Source organism: Episyrphus balteatus, chromosome 1, assembly GCF_945859705.1.
Source record: "Episyrphus balteatus chromosome 1, idEpiBalt1.1, whole genome shotgun sequence".
In the NCBI taxonomy this organism is placed as follows: domain Eukaryota; kingdom Metazoa; phylum Arthropoda; class Insecta; order Diptera; family Syrphidae; genus Episyrphus; species Episyrphus balteatus.
The window spans coordinates 111136304-111153636 of NC_079134.1; the positions used below are offsets into that span (position 1 = coordinate 111136304).

The window sequence follows — 17333 nt, forward strand, 5'->3', positions numbered from 1 at the left end:
TTTTCAAAAACAAAAATTTTTCTACGAAATTTGGTGAAAACTTACCTTATTATGTCCCAAATACACTGTAATTTATTTGATTTAAAATATAAATTTGTTCACCTTATTTTGACTTAATACCAAAATAAAAACCCTAATTTTCAATCGAAAATTCACGTGTCAAAATATCAGCTTTTTTTCAAAAAGTCGGTAGGCATTTCGTTTGTTAAAATGTCTATTTTCTGATGGTGTAAAAAAATTTTACATTAGTATACTATAGAACATGTTCTAGTACAATTCAAAAAATGAAAAAAGCTTGAATTCGAAAAAAAAATTTTATCATTGTTTACAATTTTGGCCTATTTATTCAAATTTACACTTTAATTACTCAAAAAACGTAAGATTAATCAATGTTACATGAAATCTTACGTTTTTTGAGTAATTAAAGTGTAAATTTGAATAAATAGGCCAAAATTGTAAACAATTATAAATTTTTTTTTCGAATTCAAGCTTTTTTCATTTTTTGAATTTTACTAGAACATGTTCTATTAGTATACTAATGTAAAATGTTTTTTACACCATCAGAAAATAGACATTTTAACGAACGAAATGCCCACCGACTTTTTGAAAAAAGCTGATATTTTGACACGTGAATTTTCGATTGAAAATAAGGGTGTTTTTTTTAGTATTAAGTCAAAATAACACAAAATAAATTAGGGTGTTTTTTGGTATTAAGTCAAAATAAGGTGAACAAATTAATATTTTAAATCAAATAAATTACAGTGTATTTGGGACATAATAAGGTAAGTTTTCACCAAATTTCGTAGAAAATTTTTTGTTTTAGAAAAAGATAAAAATAAAAAACAAAAAACTCGGTTTTTTTAATTTTTCACATAAATTTTGAGGTTATGTGAAAAAATTGTTGATACAAAAGTTGTAGATCTTTTTATTACCTACAACTTTGCCATACAACTTTTTTCTATAGAATTTGTAGTTTTGCCGGAAATCGAGATATACCATTTTTTACCATTAAAAACTCAACCCACCCACTTCCCGAACTCGGCTCGCCCGTAATTTATTTTTCCTTTAATTTTCATCATATTCACCTCCTTTTCCAATGGGTTTCATTCTACTATGATTTTTTTTGGTTTCAAAAATTATCGACTCTGGTCTAATAAATTACTTATTGAAAAATGCAAATTATTTGCAACAAAAATTATTCCAATTATTTTTTTTTTTTTTTCTTTTTGATTTGACTAAAAGCCTTCTGTTGCTCAGGGGTCTATTTCTCCTTGAGCTGCATAAACCAAATCAACGACTTTAAAATTGATACAAATTTTAATACATAGGTATTAACGAAATTTTCTATACAAGTGAACGTGTTGCTTTTTCATCTTTTTACGGTATCTGACACTTAAGCATGAAAAATTGTATTTTTTCCTTCTTTTACAAAAGTGAAACGCTGCACGAAGCGTTTAAATCGCTAGAATTGTCGAAATTTTACATTCTTGAAAATAAAAAGGACGCATTTTTCTGGTGGCAAATAAGTTTATAAAGAGTAGGCCTCGAAATTGGTTTATTTTGGTTCAGTAAAATAATTTTAAAAATTATAAATAAAAAACATCTATCGTTTGTAAACAAAAGAAACTGCTACGCATGTCAATAAAGACAGTATTTGTTCATGTTGAGCATTTGCTTTGCTTCAGAGAGAAAATTAAGACGAAGAAAGATCGTTGAAAAACCCCATAAAAGTAACATAATGGGCACATTTTGTCACATTACGGAAAAACAACTAGTTAAACTTACTGAAGTTCAGGAGGAAGAAGCAAAACGCAATTTTTTATAAATATCTGAATCTGCCACAATCAGACGCGTTATTCTTCTTTTAATTGAAAACTGACAAAATAGATAAAATACATGTTTCTACAGAATTTTAAACTGTCACAAAATTGGTTGATATAAACGCAATAATGCTCCTACTGGGTTGGAAACATTATTTTTTCGGTTAAGATAAAATATGTAGAAAGTTTTATTGAAGGCGTTACAGTGTTGTCAGAATACTTTAGAGGCTAGGAGTCGAATTTGAAAAAAATCTTGGAACAAAAAAAAGTCGCTTTCAAAAATGGTCAAGAAAAACCCATACAATTTCTTATTTTAATGAAGTTTTTGATTTCAGAGAAATTTTTTTTATGAAATTTCAAGTGTAAATATTTGTTTTTAATTTGGTTTTTAGGCTCATTGACAGGCTTACAATTTGACATTCAAAAACCGAAAAATGTAAGCAATTTGTTCGTCCTTGGACATACAAATAGCAAATTTATTTTGTAAAATGCTTGAATTTTAAAGTCACCTTTAATTGCCAAGTTTAAAATTTAAAGAGTCAAACTTTGATAAAACGGATATCCAAATGTTAAGTAGGGAGTTAAATCTTCAAGGAGCCTGTTTGGCTCTGGCAACACCATTGGAGAATGCAAATATGTATATAAAATTATGCTTTTTTTAGTATTTCTCGTCTTTGTCAAGCTCGTTGAACTAGTTGTTCATTTCCACCTGTACTTGGTCCACTGAGCATAAAAAAAACTTACAGCGAGAATCAAAATCGATGCAAGCAATACGATATTATGCTTAATGAAAGTTTTGCTAACAAATATTTGTCGGTATCAATAGCCTTTGACGAATTGGAGCAACAAAAATTTGATTAGTAGTTCACTGCATTAATGGTTCATTCAATAGTTAGAAATGTCAAAAGAATTCAGTTTCATTTTTGTATAATAATTCATCTTAATTCGATGTATTGACGAAAATGCATGCCGCAAATAAGTAAAACAATTACAAAAGACAAAACTTTCGTGCTTAGTCTTTTCTAATGTTGTTGCTGTTGTTGTTGTTGATCATGATTTGATATAACAAAATTAGAGAATATTCTTTTCTACAAAACGAGATCAAAAAATCTATTCTAACGATTTTAGAAAAAAAATATTTTTTTTATGTTTGTCTCAATGTACCTCATTATATAAAATATTAAATTCAAATCATTTCTAAAAATTCTCAGATGATTCCTCAATGCTCGTAGTAAAGTACTTATTGTAAACAAACATTATTGTACATCGTGTTTCTTGCAATTTGGATCGTGGTAAAATTAAAAAAAAGTGTTTTCTAATCGCAAAATCAAAATTGTTAATTTAAATAATTTAAAGCTATAAACAATAACACAATGTTGCATTGTTTGTTTGTTCATTATAGTATTCAAAATGATTTTATTTTTTTATTTATTTTATATAATACTTCAACTTGAGTCGCAACGAAAAAAAAGTTATAATTTAGGTAGATACGTACCTACTCTTTCTAAATAATAATTTTATGCAGATGACGAGTTATACTTTTAATTTCAAAGAATTGTTATGATGTTATGATTAAATATAATGGAAAAAAAATATCTTGTAAAATGTAAAAGCTTTTTTTTTATACTCAAGTAGAAGCTTGACAATAGTATTAGAAAAATGATAAACAAATTGCAGAACAAAAAATTATTTATATTAATATTATTGGTTTTGTCTATTTGCAATACTATGTATTAATTGAAATAGTTTAGAATTAAATCAGCTTCAGAACAATAATGAAATTTTTGAAATTATAAAATAAAAAACAAAAAACATCTAAAGCTAGCAACAGTGTTAATTTCAGAGCCGTTAAAATATTAGCAATGAACTATTTTTCGGGCTCGACAAGGATAGACATATCCATAATTATAAGTTAAAAATAAATTAGCAAACCAATATTTCGAGGTGGGAAAATATTTATTTTCAACTCAAAATTTGTATGTTATTTTTTTCTTGCAAAGTTTTTTGTTTTGTTTTAATAGTTAATTAAAATAAAATAATCAACAAACATCAACTAACAGAAAAAATTATTTAAGGGAATTTAATTAAAAAAAAAAAAACTTTTTTATAGCCATACCGCAGTAGCCCGAGATTGCGCTGCTTTTATTTGTGCCTGCAGGTGCAAAGGGGGGTGGAAGTAACGGCAAGGATCACGAGCGCATCTACCTTTCACGGCATCCATGCAAACCGTGACAGAACCGTCTTCATGTGTGGTAACGCTTTCCTGTGGATGTGCAAAACGGCATTCGGACTCAGCTCGCTTGCAGGCACTGCGCATAAATTCGCGACAAACCTAAATAATATATTTAAGTATTTTTTTGCTGGGAGTTCGTTTTTTTTCTATTTTTTATGATGTTGAGTACGATTGTTTCTGAATCCAATATCTTTTTATTATTATTTTTTTTTCAGCAGCCGCATCTTGCATAAGATTTTTTTAGTATTGTTATGCGATTGCAGAAATGTAGCATAAACGTACTTAATTTCATAATCGTCAAACTCACTTTTAGTGTTATAATATCAAATTATTAATTTCGGGACACATATAAAATAAAATATTTGTTAAGAAAGTTTGTATTAGGTGTATAAACAAAATATTTATGAAAATAAAATCGTTACGTTCGCATTCGGTGCACAGCAGTTAAAAATAAACCAAACAAAAAAAAAAGACACGCCAGCTATTTAATTAATTTCATACACATAATTAGAATATATGTATATGTACGCCTAAATAATGTCTGCACAGGTTTATGTTGGTTTCTTATTATTTCGATCAGCTTAAAAAAAACCCCAATGAAAATAAAGAAATGCAGTTTTTAAAAGCAGTTGAAAGAGTCAGTAGCGTTTATAAAATATAAAAACATTTCGCTGTGGTGTTTCAAATAAAAATAAAATATCTAACGCTAACCCTAGCTTGAAGATTTAAGGCAAGGAAATCTGAAAAGGAAGATAGTAATTGATAAAGAAACAATTTTCTGGTTAGAAAGAATTTTGAGTTTAAATACGAGTATGTCTTATAAAATAATTTAATTGGCCCAAACTAATATACATACATATGAGCCCATGATTATGAAAGTGGACTAAGTCACTTTTTGCATTGTTTGAAGAAAAATTTACATAATAATTTTCTTATAACGATTTAATTATATTTATTTTATGAAATCACTAGAGGAGCAATAAAAAAGTTTATTTACTGCAATTTAGCTTTCAAATAAACTTTACCCCTTAAATAATAATTATTTTTAGGCTAGATTTGATGCCATTTTTAGGAGTGACTTAGTCCACTTTCATAATTAAGGGCACATATATTTTTTCTGTATAGGTACCTATATCTATTTAATGCATGATGATACATTTGTTTGTGTGATTTTATAATAGATTCTAAACTTTTTAGAAAAAAAAAACTCTTCAGATGCCAAAAATGGATGGATTGGAAAACTTAGTCTGTCATTGATCAAATATGTCAAGCTAAATTATTTATTTTTATGTTAAGAATTTTGAATTGTAAAAAATCGAAGCATGGATACCGAACGCTAAATAAAATATTTGTGTCTCAGTTTTGGATTAACATGTGGGATTGTTTTTTTTTTAATAAAAAAGCCCATAAGAAATTTAAATCGAAATTGATAAAAGAAAAAATAAAATTGCCCAATAAAAAAACAAAAATAAAAAATACACATAACAATTACTTAGTTTTGTGTAAGAAATGTAAACTCTACATATAAATTTGACCAACACTAATTATGTTCCATTAAATCTCCTCTTATATTTCTATTTCTTCAAATTAGGATTCAAATTTTTCCAAATAGGGACATGTATACATAAACGCCCTGAGCTTGAATATTAGATCATTATAATTAGGTGAGAAAGTCAAACTCGAACGAATTGGGCAAAAATTTCTATTTTCGAAACACTTAATATTTTCAATCAATTTATTTTTTGATTATAATAATTTAAACTGAAAACCAATTTATTTATTAGCCCGATCATTCTAGACAAAATTTCACTAGATATATATCAAAGTTAATTGAAGTACAAATTTTTTTGATGCAGTTTGGTTCCTTTGATGGAGTAGAATATGAAAGCACAGTTTAACACCAAAATTTGGTATGGCGTATCCCTAGGTAGTACGGAAAAAGTGATTTCAGTCGAATTTCGATTTTAATAAAATTTTATTATGTCGTAGTTCACGTGATACTCATAGAAACTATATATTGGTGCAACCCCCTTGCACCAAGCAAGCATAGAGTCGGACTGGGTAGGTGTACGCAGTTTCGACTTTGAACCACGATTCCAAGCGAAATATAAAAGATATAATACAGAGCTTTATCAAATTGCAAAGCTGCATATTTTGGCTACTCATTACATAAAAAAAACTGTATTATTTTTTTTCATTTTAATTACATTATTAATGAAAAACCAAAGCAAGTCAAATTGGGCGCACTTTCCCCAACATAGGGGTTAGTGTACGCATGGGTTGGGGTAAGTGTTCGAACGAATTTTAAACTTATGTTACAATGTTTTATTATTTATAACTAAAAAAAAAATAGTTTATTTCATATACAGGGTGTCCCAAAAGTAATGGATCAAACGAAGTATGCTGATAGGGGATCTTAAGGGCTCTCAGAATTTGGTAACTTCTTCATCCCAAATCCTTACGGTTTTCGATTTAATGCAATTCTTGTGAAATTTCAAAAAATCCCTACTTTGCAACAGTATTTTGCTTCCTACGCCCATTATTGATTTTTACTTGCTCTATAGGGCAAGTATTGGTTTCGTGTAGAAAAAAAAATTTGAGGTTTTAATCAAAACCAACATTACGATAATGGAGAAGATCAAAAAAGTGGTTTTCGTCATGCCGTCCGTCGGTCTGTGCGTCTGTGCGTCCATCTGTACATCGAGCTAGGGCCTAAACGGATGGATGGATTTGCTTGAAACTTGGTACAGATGACTTTTACGTTATTCCCTAGGTCCGTTTTTTTATTTTTCTAATATCTCCGTTTTAACGCATATCTCCCATATAACGTTTTCGAGGTATTGCAATTTTCTCGAAAACGGCTCTAACGATTTCGATTAAATTTGATGTACGTATTACTCCTATTGATTCTAACAAATCTGCGTTTTTAGTTTTTCTCAAAAAATGCGGAGAACGGAAATATGGCGTTGCCGTTTTTCCAAAAATTGACATATTTTTAAAGTTCATATATTTCATCAAAGCATAAGTCAATTTTATTCAAAATTTATAGACATAATTTTGAACTGGTGAATGTAAAAAAAAATTAAAAAGAAGTTTTTGAAAAATTTTTTTTAAAAGGTTTTTGAAAAAAATAAATTTAAATGTAATTTTTTTAACTTTAATTTTTTTTTTTTTTGTATTTTTTCTCGACACTAAACAAAATCTTAAATTTCCAATAGACTCTTAAGTTAACGATACTTTGAACTACAAGAGCAAGTACGTGCGACCCAGTCGTGCATTTTATTTTTTTTTAATTCTTTTACAAAAACATTGCCAAATAATTAGGAACAATTAATTTATCAAAATATTTTTTATTCCATACGCTATTTTGCTGCAAATTAACTAACAGTTTCAAGTTTTATAAAAAATCAGTTTCTTACTTTTTTTTGAGAGCAACACCGTTAAAAAAATTTGTATGGTGTGAGAATGGTTTATTATTTTAAAAAGTTACCCTGTTATTGTAGTTTTCAAAAAAGTATAAAGTATTCTGAGAGCCCTTAAGATCCCCTATCAGCATACTTCGTTTGATCCATTACTTTTGGGACACCCTGTATAGAAACCGCAAAATCGAATTTCAAATAGTTTTGAATGTGAATAGATTTTTTTAACACACTAAAAGTTCTGGAACTCCAAAGACGGGCGTTATCATACAGACAAAATCAAGGAGGACACTTTTATTATTTGTTGTTTAAATAAAAGTGATCTTAAACAACAAAAATAAATCATTTGTCGTTAGCCTTTTAAGACTTAAGCCAGAAAAATACATTTTTTTTACAGAATTTAATTGTTGTTCCAAGTGTTATTCCAAGTAAATGTGTGCGGACACTTGCCCCCAAAGTTTTGCGCACACTGACCCCCATCGCACTTTTTTCAATCTTTTGTTTATTTTGAACAAATAAGCAACAAATCCAATAAAATTTTCACTCAAATACAATGTTAGTATTAGTGAGGCGGCTTAGCATTAAAAAAAAGTTCAATCGTGCACTTTGTGATAAAAGCATGAAATTATCATCGTTGTCAGTACTCAATATAAGAGTTATTTTGAGATATACTATGATATGCAACAAATCGAGTGCAACACAGAAAAAGTCTTGTATTTACCCTTCCGGATGGAATACAAGGTGGCCCAATATCTCAAAATAACTGTTATATTGAGTACTACCAATGATATAAATTTCATGCTTTTATCTCAAAGTGCACGATTAAGATGCTAAGCCGCCTCACTATATAATATATTCAATAAATAATAAGCACTCAATGTATTTTAATAAAACACTGAACACTAACACGTTTTTAAAATAGAGAAATATTTTAGTTTTTTTTTTGCCTTTCCTTCACAAAATAAACAAAAGTAAAGTGCGGCAACCAATGAACCAAGCAAAGGACATATACCTGCTTAATTGTGCATTTACTGATACTAAACCTTCTGTATGCACACCTCTTTTTTGTGACGTGATATTCACACGGGTGCGAATTTGGTTTATACTTTTTCATGTCGCTAAAACTTTTTTGGTCACAATATTTCATAGAGAATCAAGTATGAAATTGATGTATAATATTGCGAGGAATTCGAATATTGTATTCATAACTCCAAAAAAAAATATTTTCACCCTTATAAAAAGACTTTTTTGTGACCACTTTTTTGAAAAATCGTAATTTTTTTATTTTTGTCCTGCCAAATTCGCACCCGTGTGCCGACAGTGGGTTAATAATTATTGTCATTTGCGAGACATTAGCTATGCGTACACTTCCCCGCTGCGAACACTTACCCCGTCCGACTCTACCCCCTCTTAAACCCCCTTCTTACCCCTTTTAATTCTAATAACTTATGTGCCAAGAACTGATAAAATTTTTTTATAGAGGGGTTCATTATTCGTTTTCTATGGGAGGGAGGATCTATGTCCCCCGTTTAGTCGGGAGGGTCAATTTTCTAAAAAAAAATTCTCAAGAAGAAGAAATAAAATGCACGACTGGGGTCGCATACTTGCTGTTGCAGTTCAAAGCTCTTTTATGTTAGTCTACTTGTAGATTATAAGAGCTGCCTCTATATAAATTAATAAGAAATTTGGTTTATGTTAAATAAATTTTTTTTTTGTTTTTTGACTTTTTTGAGAAAAACTAAAAATGCAGTTTTATTGCAATTGCTTTGAATATTACGTATGCAAAAATTAATCAAAAACGTTGAGAAAATTGCAATAACTCGAAAATTTTGTATGGGAGCTATACGTTCTAAGCGAGATATTAAAAAACAAAAAAAAAACCAACCTTGGAAATTACGAAAAAAAGATCTATACCAAATTTCAAGAAAATAGGTACGTTCACCCGTTTAGGCTGTAGCTACTTGTAAGATGGACGCACCGACGCACAGACCGACGGACGTCATGACGAAACCCACTTTTTTGGACTTCTCTATTATCGTGATGTTAGTTTTGATTAAAACCTCGAAATTTTTTTTTGACACGAAACCAATACTTGCCCTATTGAGCAAGTAACTCTATTGAACTCTGTGTTAGATTTGTACTGACTGGACTTCACGGAGCAATCCAGTGAAATGGGTGTGTAATGTGTATGCTATAATACATTTTAAAAATTTTATCAAATATCTGTCGTGTTTGTTTTTTCAAGAACAAGAGCCGTGATTTCGTGAGAATTTCGAAAGTAAAGATTTTTCACGAAAAATTTTCGCAGCCATTCGGGTACAAATCTCTTTTCAAGAATTCCCAGTTAATTTTTTTGTTCGGATGTGTTATTAATTTTAACGGAGTAAATCTCAATTTACCTCATTGGAGAATGGGTAATTTACAAATATAGTTCATTGCTTTTTCAGGATTTGTTATTCACCGAAAACATACACCTACAATTTTTTAATGAAATAACCTCACCCTTTGTTCTGTGGGTAATAAAACAATTAATAAATCAAACTTTTCTTCCCTTTTTAAGTAAGTTGAATTGGTAATTTCATTTTTGATTGAAAATAAGTAACTGGTTCTTAAAAACTTCCATTGTTAAACCAGTTATTCTTTTTAGTGCGCATATTGTTCTAAAACTTTTAAACAAACAAAAATTAGATCAAATGAGCATGAAATAAAAGCAAATAAAAGCCCTAAAGAAATTAAATAAGACACTATTATATTATATCATATATCCTTTATAAATAAACTCAAGGTGTTAATTTCGCAGAAAATTTAAATACAATACAAATTATTTCAAATTAAAATTTATAAAAAAATTGTTTGTATTTATTTTTTGTACGACAGCGAATTTGTTATTTTCTTTAGGTTTGAATTAATATTGAAATATGTAATACAAACTACATAAAGCCTTATAAAAAAATATACTTTAGTTTTTGATAAACAATGGAGTTCATTTTCGTTGTATCATTTAAAGATAAGTTTTCAAATCATAAACAGAGAAATAACATTCTGTATGCTCTTAAAACAAATAGTTGTTGATATAATTTACTGATTAAAGCTCCATTGAATATGGGTTTTGAAAGTAATAGTCGAAAAAGTTTTAAAATCTACTTTATGCCTTCAATTTATTCTTTAACGTGCATCTTATTGGTATCAGAGAAAATAAATGCAATTTAAAAATTGTTTTTACTTCCAAAAATCCAATTATATTTTGAAAAACTTAGCAAATTGTGTCTACAATATTCATTCTTTTTTTTAACATAAAAGCCACAGTTTAATGCATTTTTTTTATCCAAACACATATTACATAACATTAAAAAAAAAAGAAAAACAAATTAGTAAACTAAAACGCTTTTACTCACCTCTAATCGATCGGATCTTGGAATTTTTTGCTGTGCAACAGGAACTGCTTGTGATACAACCGGACCTAATTGGGATGCAACGGCTGATGGATCTGGTCCCAATATTGTAGGCACTAGGTGTCCAGGAGCGAAGTAAGGACTGTAAGTGTTTGCTGGAATACCAGTTAAATAGGGATTTGTTGCCTGGAAAAAAATAAAAGTAAGCAAAATATTTTAAGATAAACTTGTCTATTAAAAAATTGTAGTACCTACAAATAAATTTTTAAGACATCTAATACAGCGGGCTGCCACTGCAGAAACGTTCAACACATCGGGCTAAAAAAAATTTCAAATTGGAGGTGAAATAGGGCTATTAGTTACGAAAATCACAGGTCTTCCCGTCCGCATCCCGACAAGATTGGTTTTTAACATTAAAACAGGCTGCTTTTCGGAACTGACAACCTTGTACCCGTAAAACGTCTGAATTTGAGAAGAAGAAGATGGTATTATCTTCCATTTGAAACTAATATCGTCTTCTAGCTCTATAAGATGCAATGCACTTTACCATGCCAATCGTGCCAGGATGCGGACGGGAAGACCTGTTGTTTTCGTAACTTATAGTCCTATTTCACCTTCAATTAGAAATTTTCTTTAGCTCGATGACTTGAGCATTTCTGCAGTGGCCGCCCGGTCTAATCTAATTATTCTATTATCTAACCAAATATTTCTTTTCGAACTACTTAAGGTATAAACTTGTTTTATTTTTCAAAACTTGAAGAGTTTCATTTTAAAAACTTAAATTTTCAAATATTCCTGAAAAATAACTTTAATATATTGAACAAATCATTCTTCATGCAGCATTGTGCATTACTGACCTTCCTTAATAGGCCAATAGATGGGACAAAAATTCATTGGAATATTGTGTCCTACTTAGGTGGGTTGTAAGTCAATTGTGGTCGTAACTTTGATTTTGTTTTTAATTTTCGGTCTAGCAGCACTTAAACCACAACTACATATATGTATACATATGTTTATGATTCGTTTGGAAATCGAACTCGAGAAACCAGGCATGACTTTTTGATAGCAGAATTTGGGAAAGAAATGTTGACCATCTATGTACATTAGAGTGAAAAAAATGTTCCGCCTTTGCAGATTTTTAGATAGCCAAATTTTCAGCTCGATTGGATAAGTCTAAATGGTGCCGACACTCGCTCAAAGTATCAAAAATCTTTGTTTTTCACTGTTTTTCGCAGAAAATTAGCTCTAGCTTCCAAGCAGAGGGGGTTATTTTCACTTTTTATATATTAAATCAAAGGTAGTGTTTTTACACATAACTCAGATGCTAAACTTGTTTAGTTTTACTAATAAAAAAAAATATTGTCATCAATTTAAATTTTCAGTACTTACCTCAAAAAGAGCTGAAGTGCAAACTCGATTTAAAATGAAACTTTCTATGTTATAGAAAGGTATCTAATCGAAATGCTTCTCGTATAATATATAATAATATATAATAATTTTATCAACAATAGAGGCACAGAGTAAAATTGACTGAAAAAAAAGGGCACTCATTGGGGGTTGATTCTGCTGTTTTTTTTATAGAAAAAAAAATAAAATGCAGTTGTAAAATACATATTTGTTGTTTTTTTTATGAAGTTTAAGCTTCATGAGTCGTTTCGTTGGTAGTTCAATAATTTTATTAAAATAAACTCGCACTTTTTGCGAATTTTACTTTGTATATAAAATAAATTAACTTAAAATAAAATGTGAGTATTAATTCTGTTGCGTTTTTGTTTTAATATTAGAAGAAGTTTTAACAATTTTAAGTGTTTTCAGCCGATTGAAAATAGACACAAGTTTTCTCAAAGCACCTCCAATTTTTTTTCCCGGAAACCCGCATTTTAAAGAAGGCTTTAAAAAAGTGCAATCACTTAAAGTCGTAAATGACATGGCAGAAAGAGGAGTCAAATTAATAACCAATTTTAATAACCTTTTAGCTAAAGACGAGGAACAAAAACAATATGTACTTCAAGGAGTCAGTGAGTGCCGAAAATTGTATCCTGATGCTTCCAAAACTACTTTAAGTAAATCTCTTGACAAAATTTTTTTAGTAATAACTCCATTAGTTATGTATTAGAAATGTAATGGGGACTTTTCACGAGTCGATTTTTGCCGTGCGGCGAAGCTTTTCGACTCGTGTGAACGTAATTCGCAGGCGACTAAAGTGACAATCCCTATAGAAAAATCCTTGTCGAACGACATATCGTGCGGCTAAAATCGTGAAAAGTAGGCATAAGACGATATTAAGTACTTTGTTTTTTTTTTTTAATCTGTTAAATGTTTCGTTTTTTTGTTAAAACAGTTAAAAAAAAGTTTCATTTTAAATCGAGTTTGCCCTTCAGCTCTTTTTGAGGTAAGTACTGAAAATTTAAATTGATGACAAAATTTTGTTTTTTTAGTAAAACTAAACAAATTTAGCATCTGAGTTATGTGTAACAACACTACCTTTAATTTAATATATATATAACCCCCTCTGTTTGGAAGCTAGAGCTAATTTTCTGCGAAAAACAGTGAAAAAACTGAGATTTTTGATACTTTGAGCGAGTGTCGGCACCATTTAGACTTATCCAATCGAGCTGAAATTTTGGCTATCTAAAAATCTGCAAAGGCGGAACATTTTATGGGGTTCCCCCGACCAAATTTCGAAAATCGATTTCTTGCGGTCACTCTAATGTACATAAATGAATTACGATTTGCAGCCTAAATCGGTGAAGCGATTTTCTTAAAGTAATCAAGGGTGTAATATACTTCTAGTACGACCTGTTTCATTCTGGCCTATAACACCACGATCGATCCACGAAACAAAAACTGACAGTGCCTCAGCGCGTAATGACGCTTTGACAATTACTTACCACAGTTGGAACTTGTCCAGGCATAACTGGCTGTCCGGGTGCAATTCCCATTTGTTGCATTAGTGCGTTTTTCAAGGCAAGATGGTTTCTTCCGTTAATTAATAACTGATCCTTTAGATGCTGTGGGGGGTGGAAGTATTTGCATGGCGGTTTATCACGATTGCAGCGACCCTTAAATATAAATATAAAAAAAATGAAATTTACATTGAGCACTCTTATTAATATAAATATGATTTAAGAACTATTAACAATTAACACAAACAGGTTTACATTTTTTTATCAAAACTTGTATCGCCTAGCAGCAATTCGGTCAAGTCAATGGTTTGGGAGATATAGTTATAGACCAAATTGGCGTTTTTCAAAATGGCGGATTCGCCAAAATTTAAGCTTTTTGAATGCCCTTCCATTCTTGAAAATTTGGAAATATCAGCCTTCCTATAAGAAATCTATCTTTCCTGTACTAATATCTTTAACTGAAAGTTGATCTATGACATAAGAGATAAGGGACGTAACGATGTAAGTGCAATGGGACGTAAGAAAATATCTTTTCTTTCGTCCACTCGGAAAGGACCAGTTGAGTACAGTATCGCCGGATTATTTTAGATGCAAGGAGCCGATTTTGAAAAATCTTGGAGCCAAAAAGAGATTTTTTATTTTAAAATGCTTTAATTTGAAAGAAGCCGTGAATCGCCAAGTTCAAAATTAAAAGAGGTAGGTAAATTCCGATAAATCGGAAAATTAAAATTTTAAGGAGCGAGTGAAATCTTGAAGGAGCCTGTTTGGCGATAAATAGCGGGCTCTGGCAACACTGGTTGAGTACAGTAAAATTTTCTACATACATTCTTTAGAATATTAATTTTCATATTTTTAGAAAACTACCCATTAAAAATAGGCGAACACACTTGAAAATTTTTGGAGGTCCTCACAAAAATGCTTTTAACAACCATTGCTGATTTTCTTCTGTTATTGTTCAAGAAATTTAAATATAGTCCGGTCAATTTAGACATCCGAGGTTACATTAATTCCCAGCAAGCTGAAAATTGGTAGGATTGTTGGAAATACCATCATAAATTAAATCTAAAAAATTCCTCATCGATCCGAGGCCTGGAAAAAAATTTACGGGGGGTCAAAGGTCACAAAAACTGTTTTTTCACGATTTTCAGCAAAACGGTAAGTCTTATCAAAAAAACTTCAATGCAAGAATTGTAGACCAGATCATTATACATATATAAAAAGTGTCATGACAATTTTTTTCCTAAGACCCACCGTTTCTTAGGTATAACGATTCAAAAAGTTGAAGTAGAGTAGTAATCGTCATAATCTGGCCTATTCTGAAAAAAGAACTCCCAACTGAAAAGTTCTTGAAATTTCATTATTTTTTTAGCTTGAATTTCGTTCTTCGATGGTTAAGAATATGAGGAAAGCAAAAAAAAATGAAAATTTTCACCATTTTTCCGACTGGGGCCCTCCTCCCGAAACCATTTCTCTGGGAATTTTTGTTTAGAATAGGTCTGAATATATACAGGGTGTGCAATAGAGAATGGACAACCCTAAACCGGCCGATAGCTATTCTTATGACGGTTCTAAAAACAGAAAGAAAAAAGTTCTATCGTAACCAGTTCATAAAATATTTGCTTTTTTTCGTTCAGTGTATTTTAAATTTTATCATCTTATGTTTTCGTTCACTGCAACCACGAATGAATTTTTTTTTATTTCTTTTTTTTTATAATTTTCTACACCAATTGGATGAGTACATAAACGCTTTAAAAACTGCATGGCCAACTTTCTTAAAAATATTCCCCTTAGACGAGTATATTTTTAAGAAAGTTGACCACTTAGGTTTCTATAGATTTATTTTATACCACAGGTGTTTAAAATTTTTCATAAAATACATTTTTTACATTTTGCATCAAAAAAACAGATTTCAAAATTTTTTTTACGAAAATGTGCAATAGCCATGCAGTTTTTAAAGCGTTTATGTACTCATCCAATTGGTGTAGAAAATTATAAAAAAAAGAAATAAAAAAAATTAATTAATTCGTGGTTGCAGTGAACGAAAACATAAGATGATAAAATTTAAAATACACTGAACGAAAAAAAGCAAATATTTTATGAACTGGTTACGATAGAACTTTTTTCTTTCTGTTTTTAGAACCGTCATAAGAATAGCTATCGGCCGGTTTAGGGTTGTCCATTCTCTATTGCACACCCTGTATATATTCAGACCTATTCTAAACAAAAATTCCCAGGGAAATGGTTTCGGGAGGAGGGCCCCAGTCGGAAAAATGGTGAAAATTTTCATTTTTTTTTTGCTTTCCTCATATTCTTAACCATCGAAGAACGAAATTCAAGCTAAAAAAATAATGAAATTTCAAGAACTTTTCAGTTGGGAGTTCTTTTTTCAGAATAGGCCAGATTATGACGACTACTACTCTACTTCAACTTTTTGAATCGTTATACCTAAGAAACGGTGGGTCTTAGGAAAAAAAGTGTCTGACACTTTTTATATATAATGATCTGGTCTACAATTCTTGCATTGAAGTTTTTTTGATAAGACTTACCATTTTGCTGAAAATCGTGAAAAACCAGTTTTTGTGACCTTTGACCCCCCGTAAATTTTTTTCCAGGCCTCGGTTCGATGAGGACTTTTTAGATTTAATTTATGATGGTATTTCCAACAATCCTTCCAATTTTCAGCTTGCTGGGAATTAATGTAACCTCACCCCCTTATTTTAGTCTAATTTGACCGGACTAATATGAATATGCTTTGCAATTTAATTATATTGATTGGATAAAAGCACTAGGGTTTGTACCAGCATCGATCGATGAGGAATTCAGAATGCTTTTTTTTTTAATTTCCAAAATGTATATGTATATGTATCTATGTATGTATTTATACGTAGATACACCTCCGGTGTAGTAAGTTTTCCAGGTCTGTTAAGAACTTTCAACACACATGTGCAACATTAGTATATGAGTTCTCCCTTTGAGGACAAACGCGTTATGTAACTTGTTTCTTTTCGACAACATCATCCGTAAACTTAAAAAAAAACATCGAGGATGTCACATGGAAAAGGATTGCATCTTATGTCGTTCAAATGCCTTTTTGTCCACTTCATATCTTCATCATCGTATCTATCGTCATATCTTGTCTACCTTTTAACAATAACTTTTTTTTTGTTGAGCAAGTTTTTCTTGTAGTTTTTTTTTATGTTTTCGCTTTTTATTTTTATAAAGCGAATGAATTGAAATTTTCTTCAGTTAGCTTTTGAGATGTGAGTAAATAGTGGTACCCTATCAGAATGAAATTGAATAGTCAAGACGTTGTAATGACAAAGTTAAAACAGATTGTAATATATTACACAACGATGATAATAATAGGGGTGGTTTAATCGCATTCTTATTTAGCTTTCAAATAAAAATGAGTATGTATAATATGGTGGGTTCTGATGATTTTCGACGTTTTATTTTTCATACCTATTCCTAATGTCAAAACTAAAGTGTGAACCAATTAGTCTCAGTAAATAGAGGAAGGAGGTCCTTTTATAACGATAACAAACATGTAAGTATGCCGGCTT

At 30.3% G+C, this 17333-nt stretch overlaps 1 protein-coding gene across 25 annotated transcripts in view; it reads right to left on the bottom strand.

Annotated features, from left to right (window-relative positions):
• Positions 1-17333, bottom strand: part of LOC129906660 (mucin-17) — a 470057-nt gene that overhangs the window by 43407 nt on the left and 409317 nt on the right. For 21 of the 25 annotated variants that reach the window (XM_055982514.1, XM_055982510.1, XM_055982503.1 and 18 more), the window contains 3 exons: positions 13756-13926; positions 10868-11050; positions 3937-4152 (listed from right to left, as the gene is read on the bottom strand). In XM_055982514.1, coding sequence (XP_055838489.1) covers positions 3937-4152; positions 10868-11050; positions 13756-13926 — 570 coding nt within the window. The remainder of the gene's footprint in view (positions 1-3936; positions 4153-10867; positions 11051-13755; positions 13927-17333) is intronic. The other 4 variants (XM_055982516.1, XM_055982518.1, XM_055982519.1 and 1 more) reach the window with 1 other exon arrangement.